The sequence below is a fragment of the Desmodus rotundus genome, chromosome 4 (genome assembly GCF_022682495.2).
Source record: "Desmodus rotundus isolate HL8 chromosome 4, HLdesRot8A.1, whole genome shotgun sequence".
NCBI classification, from domain to species: Eukaryota; Metazoa; Chordata; class Mammalia; order Chiroptera; family Phyllostomidae; genus Desmodus; species Desmodus rotundus.
Window position 1 is genome coordinate 84,176,438 of NC_071390.1, and position 15,400 is coordinate 84,191,837.

A 15,400-nucleotide genomic window follows, 5' to 3' on the forward strand; every position below is an offset into this window, starting at 1 on the left:
AGATATCTCTGTATCAGAATTATTATCATTTCCATTTTTAGGACACTCCAGTAGACCTCCAGTATCCTGTCATATTCAGTCATTTTCCATTTATCTTTAATATTCTGTCAAAAATTAAACTACTACATGCAGACTCACATTTAAAAATGCAGGTATGTATGCTGATTTCTTTGTCTTCATTAACAAATGAAATGATAAATATGTTAAGCATACAGTGTTTTCGGGTTGATAAGGGAGCCATTCACTGGTGAAACTAATGGTTCTGGCTTTCAAATTGCTTATACTCTAATGAAGAAGGCAAGAAAGAGTCATTTGGGTTGGCTTGGCCTTGAGGCATATTAGGGCCCTAGTAGAAGCTGACCTAGTTGTAGAGCTTTGACCTTGAGGGTGGTGCCTTTAGTCTTCTGAATGACACTCAAAGACATATAGCAGACTTGCACTTGATTGGAATCAACACTGACATTTAGGCAGGTCCAATCTAGTGAAGGAAACATATCAATGGGAATAGAGGTGACAGAGGATTCTTGAACTTTGGACCCAAATGAATGCCTGTGATGGTGCCATAATAAAGACTTGTAGAAAGTATCCCTTTTCAATTAACTATCATCAATGAATATATTGTACTTCATTATCTTTTTCTAAGGATTAAATTTGGTTTTTTTAAGTATATTTTATTGATTATGCTCTTATAGTTGTCCCATTTCCCCCCTTTACTCCCATCTGTTCAGCATACCCTCTCCCACCTGCATTCCCCACCCCCTCAGTTCATGTCCATTGGTCATACATATAAATTCTTTGGCTTCTCAATTTCCTATACTATGCTTAACCCTGCCCTCTTTCTTTTGTACCTACCATGTATGCTTCTTACTTCCTGTACCTTCCCCCCATTCTTTCCCCACCGCCTCCCTGCTGTTCACCCTCCATATGATCTCCATTTCTGTGATTCTGTTCCAGTTCTAGTTGTTTGCTTAGTTTGTTTTTGTTTTTGTTTTTATTTAGGTTCAGTTGTTGATAGTTGTGAGTTTGTTGTCATTTTACTATTCATAGTTTTGATCTTCTTTTTCTTAAATAAGTCCCTTTAACATTTTATGTACTAAGGGCTCAGAGAGTCCCAAAGAAATTGGACCCAAGGAAGGCACATCATAATTAAATTACCCAAGATTAAAGATCAGGAGAGAATCTTAAAAGCAACAAGAGAAAAGGAGACAGACCATAAGACTATGAGCTAATTTCTCCACAGAAACCTTACAGGCAAGAAAGGGCTGGAAAGAAGTATTCAAAGTCATGAAAAGCAAAGACCTACATCCAAGATTACTCTAACCAGCAGGGCTATCATTTAGAATGGAAGGGCAGATGAAGTGCTTTCCAGATAAGGTCAAGTTAAAGGAGTTCATCATCACCAAGCCCTTAATATAGAAAATGTTAAAGGGACTTATCTAAGAAAAGGAAGATCAAAACTATGAATAGTAAAATGACAACAAACTCACAACTATCGACAGCTGAACCTAAATAAAAACAAAAACAGAAGCAAACAACTAAAAATGGAACAGAATCACAGAAATAGAGATCACATGGAGGGTTATCAGCAGGGAGGGGATCGGGGGAGAATGAAGGGAAAGGTACGGGGAATAAGAAGCATAAATGGTAGGTACAAAAGAAACAGGGGAAGGTTAAGCATATTATAGGGGCCCTGGCTGGTGTGGCTCAGTGGGTTGAGGGCTGGTCTGCAAACCATAGGGTCGCTGGTTTGATTCCCAGTCAGGGCACAAGCTTGGGTTTGCAGTCCAGTTCCCCAGTAGGGGGTATGTGACAGGCAACCACATATTGATGTTTCTTTCCCTCTCTTCCTCCCTCCCTTCCATTCCGTCTAAAAATAAAATAAATAAAATATTTTATTTTAAAAAGAAAAGAATGGTATAGGAAACGGAGAAGCCAAAGAACTTATATGTATGATCCATGAACATGAGCTAAGGGGGAGAATTCTGGTGGCAGAGCATTTGCAGGATGGAGAGGATTAAAAGAGAAAAAATGGGACAACTGTAATAGCATAATCAATAAAATATTTTTTTTAAATAATAAAAGACACAAGAAATTTCATTTTGCTTCATCTCTTAACTATTTTCTTCTGACTTTAAACAGGCTTCCAGTAATAGTTTTATAGAACTGATTTCTCTGGTTTGCTAAGAGCCATAGATTTTAGTGATCTCAAATTGCCATTTGGTTTCAGGCGGATAGCCTCTGTCTGTGTCTTTCTGTTGTCTCTCTGTCTGTCTGTCTTTCTCTTTCTCTCTCCCCTTAACTTCTTATATTATCTGTCACCTAAAATCTTCTGTCTGGGTTTTCTTCCTAGAATAGGGTATCTTTGGAGAGGTCTCTTATATCTGAACTTTTCCTGCAGATTGTTTTTTTCTAAACTTTTGAACTTCTCTTTCAAATGAGAATATTGTATTTCTGTGTTTACTAATCAGTCTCTTAACCTCTTGATTATAATTAGCTTTGTTAACTAAAGTATTAATAATTGTGTTTATAGGATAATGTGGTCCACTGGAGCCTGCTGTTGGTCCCTTGCCTGCTCACTTGTTGGCTCCCATTTCTTAGGTTCCATGTTTCTTCTGCTCACTGAGGGTGAATGCTGACTCTATAGCTTATCTCCAGTGGTGTATATAAGACTCTTTGTACAAATGTTTGTGACATACACTTACAATAAACTGAACTAGTTTATTCCACTTTATAAATTTCTACTTAGAGCAAATGGTGAAATGAAGTGAATCATTTCTGTTTTCCTAGGAGAAAAAGATTAGAGCTTATAAACAATGGACTGGAATTGTGGAAGATGGAGGGTCCAGTTTAGCTTTGCTCCCTACCTTTAATCTAACAGTCAGAAGGGGTCACTTAATTGAAGATGTTTTGAACCAACTAAATCAATTTGAAAATGAAGATCTGAGGGGCGAGTTAATGGTAAAGTACAATTTTCAATAATTTGATGCCGAGTTAAGGAAAATATAAAATAATGTAACAGTGGGCTTTACAGAGGGGAAATGATTTCCCTTTGCTGCTGAGATCATCTGGTTTAGACTTCCCCTGGTTTAGAATTTACCTGTCAGTTTCAGGTGACTGGTGCAGGCACTTCATCAGTGCACTTGAGCTAAGGGGCAGTAGGAAAAATGGTTCTCCCCGCCACAACCTGGTTGAGTAGAAAGTCCAGTACTAGCCCTAACAGGTCCATTCTCTCCTGAGGCCCAACCTAGCCTGGCTAGTCACCACCTTTTAAGAATTCCAGTAAGATGGGGTTGATGCAGAGGAAAATTGATGGTTTGTTTCTACTCAAATATGGGACCCAAACCCAAATTCTTCTGTGGGAGAGGGAACTTTCTGTTTATTGACTACATAGTTTTTGAGGGTGTAACTGTAGATATTACCATGTTCTAAAGATTTATAAATGATCTTTGATTTAGTAACCATCTAACTTGTCTTTACTAGTGTATATTTGACACAGAATAATAATGATGACTGGTAGAGCTAGTGAATCTTTTTCTTGTGCCAGATACTGTTGTAAAGGCTTTACACTTACTTGTGTAATGCTTCCTACAACACTTTGTGGAAGATTCTGTTATTCCTTCATTTTACAAATGGGGAAACTGAGGTACAAAACTATCAGGTAATTTATCCAATGGTAATACAACTGATAAGCATCAGCCAGGATTTGGGACCAAGTATCAGGTCCTAGACTTTCCACTTAAGACAAAGATTTGTCTGATAATATTTTTAGAGTGTTTTTGATGGAAGACTCTAGTTTTTCACTTACCCGACTCAGATTAAAGGAAGATTGACTTAACTAAAGCTCAAAATACTATTTTAAAAAGTATGTTGCAATGGGGTTTGCAGTTAGAGTTGTGATTTCCATATATTTTTACACACAAATACTTTTTAAAAATCTGATGAACTCATGTGATTCTAACCAGTCTACTTAGCTGTTTTAGTTCCACTTTTATATTTCATTCATTCATTTATTTAAATTTAGGTAATATTTGATGAGCAGTTATCATTTTCCAAACTGTGTAAGACATTTTCCATGTGTTACTTAGGCTTTCTGATGATCTTGTTGGAAAACTAGAGCTTTGTGAGATTAAGGAAGGGCAGGTTTAACACCTGGTCTTATAAAGGTTTGAAATACTTTACTGAGGTTTGAAATTTGCATCTCTGTAAAATGGAAGAGGCATTCATCCAAATAAACCAGTGAAAGGAGCTTTTTGGTGGAACATCCATATGGAAATGTTGAGGAGGCCTTTTGGAAATGAATGTGTGTTAATCAGGAACTAAGATGAGTGGGTGTGAAGGTTATATGCCTGCAAGTAATAAATGCAGTTTTAAAGAGAAAAATTAGAATATAGGGAAAGAACAGAGAAAGGAATTTCAGTTTTAAAGGAGCAGGAAAAAAGAGGAGAAAAATAAAAACCTAAATAGTGCTTCATAAGAGAAAGCAAGGGAGAAAAGAGTTTGAAGAAAGAGGAGGTAGTCACAAGTGTAAAATGAATTAGCAAAATTAAAGAGATCAGACATCAGAAAAAGTACTTGGAATTGGGGATTCCTGGTTCTTGGTCCTGTTGGAGAAAAGCATTTAAGTAGAGAAATGGGTTTGGAAATTGATGACACTGTTCTCTGAAATTTGGCAGTCTAGAGCAGGAGGAGCCAGTGATGTCTGTTTCTGAAACAAGGGTGTTGAGAGTTCCCTCCCTGCCCCACCTTTTAAGGATAAGGGAGAACTTAACGCATTTGTAAACAGAAGTGAAAGATTCCACCCTGGCTGGTGTAGTTCAGTGGATTGAGCACTAACCTGCAAACCAAAGGGTCCCTGGTTCGATTCCCAGTCAGGGCACATGCCTGGGCTGTGGGCCAGGTCCCCAGTGAGGGACGCATGTGAGAGGCAACCACACATTGCTGTTTCTCTTCCTTTCTCCCTCCCTTCCCCTCTCTCTAAAAATAAAATCTTAAAAAAAGAAAAAAGTGAAGGATTCCAAGAAGGAAAGGCAGGAATGGAGCACATAGTGGAAGGAGGAAAGAAGGAAAGATGGGTTATGATAGATTCATCTTGGGGAGGAATGAGTGTCGTCTCCTTAAGGAGTACAGACAAGCCCATAAGTGCTTTATGTGTGCTCTGGCCTTTTGGTTTTTTAACAATCTTAGTATTTCTACTTTCTTTATATTTATTTTTATTATACTTAGCATACCTCATAATAATGATGTCAGTTGAGGTCAGTTGAAGTCAATTTAGTGTTAAAGACTTCAGGCTCTGAGGTTTCACAGACATAGGATTAAACCTGGGCTGCACCATTCAGTGGTTGTAGAACCTTGGGAAAGTTATTTAAACTCTTCAAGCCTCGTAGAATTAATAGGATATTAAATATGATAACATGAATATGATGCTTACCATAGTGCCTGCAAAATAGTTGGGCCCATGATAATGTTAGCTCTTACTGTCAAATGAGATTTAATACTTAGAATACACAGCCTCGGAAGTGATGCATTATTCATTCTGTTTCTTCAGGTTTCATTTAGTGGAGAAATTGAACATGATTTTGGCGGAGTCAGGGCAGAATTTTTCCACTGTCTGTTTGAAGAGATGACTCGGCCAGAATATGGGATGTTCATGTATCCTGAAGAGTCTTCCTACATGTGGTTTCCTGTTAGAGTAAGTCTTTCTTTGTTTACGGTATTTCCTGACCGAAAAGGTATGTTGCATACCAAAGAAGATTAGGTTGTCTAGACTGTTTTATATTAGGAGAGGAATTGATTATATAATTTTGGAAATAAATTTGGATTCTAAAAATGTGATCTTTTTTCCTAAAATGGGGTCCACTTTCCCTGGTTTCTCACGTCTCCACAGGAGAAATTAAGTAATATATGTTTTGACCATTTATGGAATGTATGGATGATATGAACCCCTTCCTCAGCTACTCATTCTTTGTTACAGTTCCATTTTTTCCTGATAAACTTGAAGACAAAGACTGAAAGGAAATTGTGAACACTTTATAAGGATTGCTGAGCCTAATGTGCTTTTCTGTTCTTGTTCATGCTTTCATTTATTTTTTTATGGAAATAAGTAACGTATATCATTGTGTAAATTTAAGGTGTACCTGTTGATTTGATATTTATATATTATATGGTTGCCATTGAAGTGATAATGGCAGTATAATGTTAAACAGGTACAACAGTATAATATTAAACAATAATATAAACACTATAATGACTATTGTTGTTTATATTATATAAACAATGTGCGTTGGATCTCTAGGACTTACTTACTACTTGGTGCAGTTCTTCCCCCCAAACATCTCTCCTATTCCCTCAGCCCTTATTCTGTTAATGCTTTTAGTGACCAGAACTGTGACAGGGATTTAAATTGACTTAATAATTGTATGTAAAGGCTGAATATTCTTATCTCAAGGTTCTTGGTTTTAATTTGTTATGTGATTGTGTGAAAGGGGGAAAAAAGGCTGGTTTACCTAATGTAAATACGCTGTCATACTGGTAAAAATTCATAATATGATAGGATTTTTTTCTCTTTTCAGCCTAAATGTGAGGAGAAGAGATATTTTTACTTTGGGATTCTGTGTGGACTTTCTCTATTCAACTACAATGTTGCTGACATCCCTTTCCCACTGGCTCTTTTTAAGAAACTTTTGGACCAAACACCATCATTGGAAGACTTGAAAGAACTCAGTCCTGTTTTGGGAAGGTAAGTAAACATAATTCCTTTGTTATTTAAATCCTTTGTGGGTCTGGGCAATGTTTTGAGAAGCTCTGATCTCTACATTCAGTAAAAGTCCAGTTTTAATCCCAGCAGGTTTACTATAAAACTTGACAAGTTGATTATAAAATTTCTGTGGATAAACAAAGGGCCAAGAATAGCCAGGAATAATTCATAAGATGAATAAGGATGGGGGACTTGGCCTACCAGATATCAAGAATTATTAGAAAGCTGAGCCCTGGCTGGTGTGGTTCGGTGGATTGAGTGCTGGACTGTGAACCAAAGGTTCAGTGGTGCGATTCCCAGTCAGGTATGTGCCTGGGTTGCAGGCCAGGTCCCCAGAAGGGGGTGCATGAGAGATAACTACACATTGCTGTTTCTCTCCCTCTCTTTCTCCCTCCCTTCTGCTCTCTCTAAAAATACATAAATGAATAAGAATCTCAAAAAAAAGAATTATTAGAAAGCTGCATTAATTAGGGCAGTATGGCATTGGTCCAGGTTTTCCAGTGGAACAGAAGAGAGAGCTCAGAAACTGAGCCATGCACATGTGGAACTTTGTTAGATCATTGGGAATGGGAATACCATTCAATTAATGCATCTGAGGAAAAACAAGTGAAGATACCTTATGTTACATATAAAAATCAACCTATGTGGATGAAAGACTTAAAGATTAAATGTAAAAATGATGGAAATATGGACAAAATATCTTTCTTACCTTTTGTATTTGTTAACTAAAACATAAAAAGTACCAACAGTAAAGGAAAGATTGATAAATTTAATTTCAGTAAGATTAAAGAAGTTCTCTGTTCATCAAAAGAAACCTTAATGAAAGAGAAAAGACACTTGTCCAACTGGTAGATATTTGTAACACATTTTGGGGGTTAAAGAAAAATGGGATGGAGAAGGTCTCTCCTATAGGTAGGTATAAGATACTAGCAATGTTTTAGTTCTTGTTTTGGGGGGGCAGTTTCCCACGTGTTCTTTATAAACCCATAAATAAGCCATTCATGGACATGTAATGAGAGTATAATGGTGAATCCAGTTTTGTTACCTGAGTTCCCATTATTCTCCTTTACTGCCCCCCCCCAAAAAAAACATAAATAAAAGATTGTCTTTTTTTTATATCACAATACTGAAATAAAAAATCCAAAGGGGAAAAGAGTCAACTTTATTTCCACCATCTCCCAGAGGGAGATCTTCCCAATGACGTTTCCTTTCAGAAAGAGTTAACCAAAACCAAATTTTCCAAGTTATACCTATACTATTTACATAGGTTCTGGCTGCACTTACCTCACAGTACTGTAGGTGAGACCTTCCTCACCTTTCCTACTAGTCTCAGGGTTTACTGACAGGAAAGGAATTAGTCTCAGCTTTACGTCCCTTGTGTCATGTTAAGAACTTAATAAATGTTTGTTGAATGAATAAATAAGTAAAGGAGTAAATTATATAATATGAGACATATTACTTTAAATGCATTTATAAAGTACCATAGGATGACAGAAGATGGAAATATAAAAAGACTGGCTGCAATCATTTTGATATAACTTCTGTTCTCTCAGATGCCAAGGTAGTCAAATTTCAGGTCTGTCTTAAACTTGATAATGTTGGGACAGCAGATGAGAGAAGGTCCTTTGACTTATCTGCTCCGCAGATTTCCTAAGTAATACCTGCTATTTAAAACAAGATCTAGTATTAGTTCTGTAAGTAAAGTCCCAAAGTTTAAATAAAGATAATACCAGTTTCAGTGAGTTTCAGTGTTAGTAAATATGTTTTCATTTTTTTTCTAAGTAGAAACCTACAATCACTAGGTAAAGGAATTTAGGGTAGTAGGAGGAGAGTGGGAATCAGGTGGGAAGCCTGCAGAACTGCAAATGAACTTCTAACCTCACAAGTATAGATAATTGAATTCTGGCCCTAACTGGACTATCAACACAGGGAAAAGTGGGTGTTGTGAGCTGTATCTGACCTCCTGCCTTCAGAATAGTCATGCACTTGACATTTATTTTATAAGATGTATCTAGTGATCACGATTATTGATTTTTAAAAAACAAAATTTGTTGTTTAGGAGTTTGCAAACACTTCTGGAAGATGAACGTGCTGACTTTGAAGAAGAATTTTATACCTATTTTAATGTGAGTAACAATAAAAACCAGATTACAGATCAAATTTAATCCTTATTGACCCATTACATATGCACCTAAATATGCTACCCTTTCATGAAAAAACAAACTTCTGAATTAAATTCGTAGTGCTAAAGTTTTTCCCCTCATTTTTCATGAGCTGGGTGTATCAGTTAGATACGTTGACTGTGTGACAGATAACACCTAAAGTTAGTGGCTGAAAACAATAAACACAATTCTGTGTGTTTCTGTACTGGGCCAACTTGGCGGAGCTGGATGGCCTACAGTGGTCTCACCCACATTCCTGGTCATTGGCAGGCTGGTTGGTTGAGGTGTCAGCTAAAACAGCTTGTCTCTGTTCTGTTATCATCCAGCAGGCTAGCTGAGGCTTCTTCACAGGATGGTCTCAGTGTACAGAGATGGCGAGCCCCAACACACAAGCTTCTTTTCATGTTTTTGCTTCTGCCAGATGCCATTGGCCAGAGTACTTCACAAGGTCACAACCAGATTCGAGAGCTAAAGAAACAGACTCCCCTCTTGATGGGAGTTGTTGCAGAGTCACATTGCAAAGGGACGTGAATACCAGGATGGGAGGGATTTATGGCCAGTTTTGCAAATTACCACACTAGGTCTATACAGTATAAAGTAAATACTGAAATGTGGCAATTTTCCAATTAATTTTTTTAGTATGATGAGTTAAAGATAATTCAATTTTTTTAAAACTCATTTTTCATTTTGCAGAAGATGGTAATTTTTATTTGTACACTCATTACTAATCTTTGTGACAACAGTGCATTTTTACCTATTCTTGAGGAAAAGAGATATGCTTCAAAGTGTTTTTGTTGATGATAGAATGTTCAAGATTATTTTGGAGACGCTGTTTGAGTTCATTTGTGTTTGCAGGTGCATTGGGACAAAACTGATGTAGAGTTAATTCCTGATGGAAGTTACATAATTGTCAACCAGACTAACAAGTAGGTAAATAAAAAAAGGTGAAAATATTTGTTTTGTTTATATACTATATTTCACTGAGCTCTAAACATTTCTTATAGTTATAATTTTTCATTCTCAGTTTTTTTTCTTCCCCCCATTATCCCTCTCCCCATTCACCTCTGGTTACTCTCAGTTCTTAATTTCAATGTCTCTGGTTATATTTTGCTTGCTTGTTTGTTTTGTTGCCAATTAATTTTTTAATGAGGTAGAGAGTTGCTCTGTGTTATGTATATATGCATGTCTTCCGGAGTTTATGTTCTGATAGGGAAGAAAATTACTTTCTCACAGAGACCTTCCCTTATTTCCTATCTAGAATTACACCACCACCTTTTCTCTCTACCCCTTACCCTGCTTTACTTTTTCTTTTCATATCACACTTTATCTGCCTTTAGGATTTACTTGCTTATTTCCTTATCTGTGTTTCCCCGACAATGATGAGCCACATGATGACAGGGCTGTATCTTTCTTGCTCACCACTGTGTATCCAGTACCTCAAGTCGTCTACCCTAGTGCCTGATCCAAAGCAGCACTTAGTGTTTGTTCATGTTATTAGATGATATTGTGGTATCTTCACCTCCCAACACTTTGTGGCATTTAAAGGAATACAGTGTGGGATTATAGAACGTTCCCTTGATAGCTGGTCAGAAAGGCAAAGAGATATCTAGTGAGCATTCTGGCCTAAGCCAAACATTTTTCTTTAATTTTTAATCTTTATTTTAAAAATCTTTGTATTGAAGTGTAATATCAAGAAAAGTGCACAAGTGATAAGAGTACAGATCAAGAAACAAAACATTTCCAGATCTATAGTATATTTCATGAATATGCCATTTATCCATAGTATTATTCATGGATATAATAAGGTTTTCTGCCTCTTCCAGCTACTTTTTGCTCATCTTCTTCCCCTGAAAGAATTGGCAAATGTGCCCAAAGTGGAAAAATACAAGTCAAATGCTGGGCTCACCTCAGTGAGCTTCCCTTTTTTCCTTTAGTCCAGAGGTCTCTTGAGTCTTGCCTCAGATTTGGAAGCCTGAAGCTTACATGTGTTTCTGCATATTAACTGCCGTTTTCTAGTTCTTTTTTTTTTATTATTATTGTTCAAGTACAGTTGTCTGCCTTTTCCCCCCACCACTCCCCCCTCCCCCGCACCTCAGCCATACCCACCTCCCTGGCTCCCCTGATTCCAACCCCCTTTGGTTTTGTCTCTGTGTCCTTTATAGTTGTTCCTGAAAACCCTTCCCCCATTTCCCCCCATTATCCCCTCCCACCTCCTCTGTGGTTACTGTCAGTTTGTTCTTAATTTCAATGTCTCTGGTTCTATTTTGCTTGCTTGTTTGTTTTGTTGATTAGGTTCCACTTAAAGGTGAGATCATATGGTATTTGTCTTTCACCCTCTGGCTTATTTCACTTAGCATAATGCTCTCCAGTTCCACCCATGCTGTCGAAAAGGGTAGGAGCTCCTTCTTTGTTCTGCTCTAGTTCTTCTAATTGGGAGCATTTGCTACAATCCACTCGGTCATAGCTAGAAGTATAAATCCCTTCTTTATTTGTGTTAACCACAAATAATGTTAATTATTCCCTATAACAAATTCAGACAATACAGAAAAGTATAAAATAAAATAAGAAATTTCCCCCACCTCCAAGCCCATTTCCCAGACATGACTATTAGCAGGTCAGGTTTAATTCTTCCAAACTTAAAAAAAAAAGATTACTGGTATTTATTTTACCTTGAATTTACTCCCAGGCAATAAGGTTTTGTTTCTTGAGTTTCTTCTGGGATATATTTTTCTTCTGTGAAACCTCTTCTGGTTTAGGGATAAACTGCTCTTTTTCAGTAGGACATCTCAGTGTGTCAGGGAGAACTCATGGGTTAACCACCGTAAATTCTGCACTACATCTTGAGAATTTTATTCACTAGTATGTGCTCAATGACCAGAGAATCTACATCTAAACCCTTAAGTTCAGCATTACACTCTGCATTTTTAAGCATGTGCAGTAAAAATTCAGCACTCTTTTGGGGCCACTGACCCTGTGTCTAGCTCTATTGTTTGGCTTGGGCACACCTACCAATTCCACCACTGTAATGGTAGAAGGGCACACATTGCTTCTATAAAGTGACATCCTGAAGATACTTGGTGGCTTTTCAAATTTACATGCTTTGATGGCCTGGGTAGTTTCACCAGTGTTCTTGAAGTGAACATGGAGATTTGAACCACTTGATTTGCGTGGTTTTGTGGAATTTTCTGGGTCAAGTGAGTAGTGAACCATTTTCTGAGGTCACCTCTGGCCTCATTCAGGAAGAGCCTTCCAACTTTTTCAATTTTATTTTTCTTTGTCCATTTGTCCAACTTTATTGCTTTATTTATCTTACATACTATTATCCTTTATTGCATTCATTTTTCTTCATAGTGGTAAAATTAATATAAACTCATTACTACCCATTTGGATAATAGAAAAATGTGTAATAAAAAAACACTAACCACTTGCAGTTCCACGCCTCTGGATATTTTTTAAGTATTTTTTATTGATTATGCTATTACAGTTTTCCCAATTTTTCCCCCTTTATCCCCTCCCCACCTTGCCCCCCCCAACTCCCGCATCCCCCCACCTTAGTTCATACCCATGAGTTGTACATATAAGTTCTTTGAGTTCTCGGTCTCCTATACCATTTTTTATCTTTCCCCATCTATTTTATGCCTACTAATTATTCTTCTTCTTCCCTGTACCTTTTCCCCTCTATTCCTCCCTTCCCCCTCCCCACTGAACTCCCTCTGTGTGATGTCCATTTCTCTGATTCTGATTCTGTTCTAGTTGTTTGCTTAGTTTTTGTTTTCCTTGTTTTTATTTTCTTCTAGGTTCATTTGTTGATAGTTGTGACTTTGTTGTCATTTTACTGTTCATATTTTTTATCTTCTTTTTCTAGGATAAGTCCCTTTAATGTTTCATGTAATAATGGCTTGGTGGTGATGAACTCCTTTAACTTGACCTTATCTGGGAAGCACTTTATCTGCCCTTCCATTCTAAATGATAGCTTTGCTGGTTAGAGTTATCTTGGATGTAGGTCCTTGCCTTTCATGACTTCGAATACTTCTTTCCAGCCCCTTCTTGCCTACAAGCTTTCTTTGGAGAAATTAGCCGATAGTCTAATGGGCACTCCTTTGTAGGTAACTGTCTCCTTTCCTATTGCTGCTTTTAGAATTTTCTCTTTGTCTTTAATCTTGGGTAACTTAATGATGATGTGCCTTGGTGTGTTCTTTGGGTCCAACTTCTTTGGGACTCTCTGGGCTTCCTGGGCTTCCTGGAAGTCTATTTCTTTTGCCAGATTGGGGAAGTTTTCCTTCATTATTTCTTCAAAGAAGTTTTAAATTTCTTGCTGTTGTTCTTCTCCTTCTGGCACCCCTATAATTCAGATATTGTAATGTTTCAAGTTGCCCCAGAGATTCCTCAGCCTCTCTTCATTTTTTTGGATTCTTGTTTCTTCATTCTGATCTGGTTGGATGTTTATTTCTTCCTTTTGTTCCAGATCATTGATTTGAGTCCTGCTTTCCTTCCTGTCACTGTTGTTTCCCTGAATATTTTGCTTTATTTCATTTTGAGTATCTTTGATTTGTTCTTTAATTTTTTGACCAAGCTCAATCAGCTCTGTGAGCATTTTGGTTACCAGGGCTTTAAATTCTCTATCAGATAGGTTGGCAATCTCCTCATTGCTCAGTTCTGAGGTTTTGCTCTGTTCTTTCATTTGGGCCATATTTCTTTGTGTTGGCAAAGCTGGTAAGTTGTAAGGGGGTGGGGCCTTAGGTGTTCACCAGGTGGGGCAATCATCTTTGCTGCCCTGCAGCACTGCCTGTGGGGGAGGGGCCAGAGAGGGAACCAATGCAGCTTGCCTGCTCCTCTCTAGCACACTTTTTGAAGAACTCTTATTCCAGACTGGGACAAACTCCCACCGCAGCAACCCCAGCCTTAACCCGCTTGTCAGCTCTTTGTCTGCTTTCCGGTTAAGTCAGCCCCTCCCGCGCGCAGCCAGCCTGGCCCCTCAGCCACCTCATTGCAGTTTTTCTGAGTTGGCCTGCCGGTATGCTGCCTTACTGGTCTGGTGGTTCTGGTTGATTTTTCTCTTTAATTCCTTGGTTGTTAGAGTTCCATGCAGTTTGAGTTTCTGGCATTTTTGGTTGTTTATTGATTTTAGATTGGTTGCTATTCTCCTTTTGATTGTGCAAGGAAGCAAAGTGTTTCTACCTACACCTCCATCTTGGCCGGAACTCCCAACTTTATTTAAATGGCACCATACTAAACTACTCTTTGGCACCTAGTATATTTTCTCTGAATATCACTGTTTTTTAATGTAATCTTCTATTTTTTCCATTACCATGAGTCCCTTTTCCTTTTTGCTCAATCCCTCCACCCCCTGACTTAACACCCCTCTTCAACAGTCATCCTGCTCTCCATCTACAAGTCTGTCCGCATTTTCCTTGCTACTTCAGTTTGTTCATTAGATTCCACATATGAGTGAAACCATATGGTATTTGTTTTTCTCTGACTGGCTTATTTCACTTAACATAATGTTCTCCAGGTCCATCCATACTGTCACAAAGGGTAAAAAATTTTTTTTTTGTTATAGCCAAGTAGTATTCAATTATGTAAATGTCCCATAGTTATATTTACTCATCTACTGATGGACACTTAAGCTCCTAGCATATCTTGGTGATTATAAATAATGCTGCAGTGAACACAGCGGAGCTTATGTTCTTTTAAATTAGTATTTTGGGTTCCTTTGGGTATATTCCCAGAGTGGAATAGCTGGGATGGAAGGCAGATCCATTCTTCGATTTTTGAAGTATCTCCAATTTTTTGAGGTGGCACCAATCTGTATTCCCACCAACAGTGCAAAAGGGTTCCCCTTTCTCCACATCCTTGCCAGCACTTGTTGTTTGTTGATTTATTGATGATAGCTATTGACAGGTATGAAGTGATATCTCATTGTGATTTTAATTTGCATTTTTCTGATGATTAGTGATGTTGAGGATATTTTCATGTATCTATTGGCCGTCTGTATGGTCTTTTGCCTGTATTTAATTGGGTGGTGGTGGTGGTGGTGTTTGGTGTTATGTTTTGTAAGTTCTTTATTTATTTTGTATATTAACTCCTTATCAGATGTATTGGCAAATATGTTCTCCCATTCTGTGGGTTGTCTTATTTTGTTGATGATTTCCTTTGCTGTGCAAAACACCTTTTAGTTTGATGTGGTCACATTTGTTTATTTTTTTCTTTTGTTTCCCTTGCCTGGTGCAATATATCTAATAAAATATTGCTGTGAGCAATGTCTGAGATTTTGCTGCCTATGTTTCCTTCTAGAATTTTTGTGGTTTTGGCTCTAACATTTAAGTCTTTGATCCATTTGAATTTATTCTTGTGTGTGGTGTAAGAAAGGTGGTCTAGTTTCATTTTTCTGCATGCATTTGTCCAATTTTTCCAACATCATTTATTGACTAAACTGCCTTTAGCTCATTGTGTGTGTGCTTGATTCCTCTTTTGAATATTAATT

The 15,400-nt window shown here is 37.6% G+C and overlaps 1 protein-coding gene across 2 annotated transcripts in view; it reads left to right on the top strand.

Moving 5' to 3' along the window:
* HERC5 (HECT and RLD domain containing E3 ubiquitin protein ligase 5) overlaps positions 1-15,400 on the top strand; it is a 42,837-nt gene that overhangs the window by 23,702 nt on the left and 3,735 nt on the right. The window contains exons 15-20 of one of the 2 annotated variants that reach the window (XM_071221256.1): positions 42-152; positions 2,788-2,958; positions 5,546-5,689; positions 6,570-6,736; positions 8,814-8,880; positions 9,772-9,842. In XM_071221256.1, the coding sequence (XP_071077357.1) occupies positions 42-152; positions 2,788-2,958; positions 5,546-5,689; positions 6,570-6,736; positions 8,814-8,880; positions 9,772-9,842 (731 nt within the window). The remainder of the gene's footprint in view (positions 1-41; positions 153-2,787; positions 2,959-5,545; positions 5,690-6,569; positions 6,737-8,813; positions 8,881-9,771; positions 9,843-15,400) is intronic. The other variant, XM_071221257.1, reaches the window with a different exon arrangement.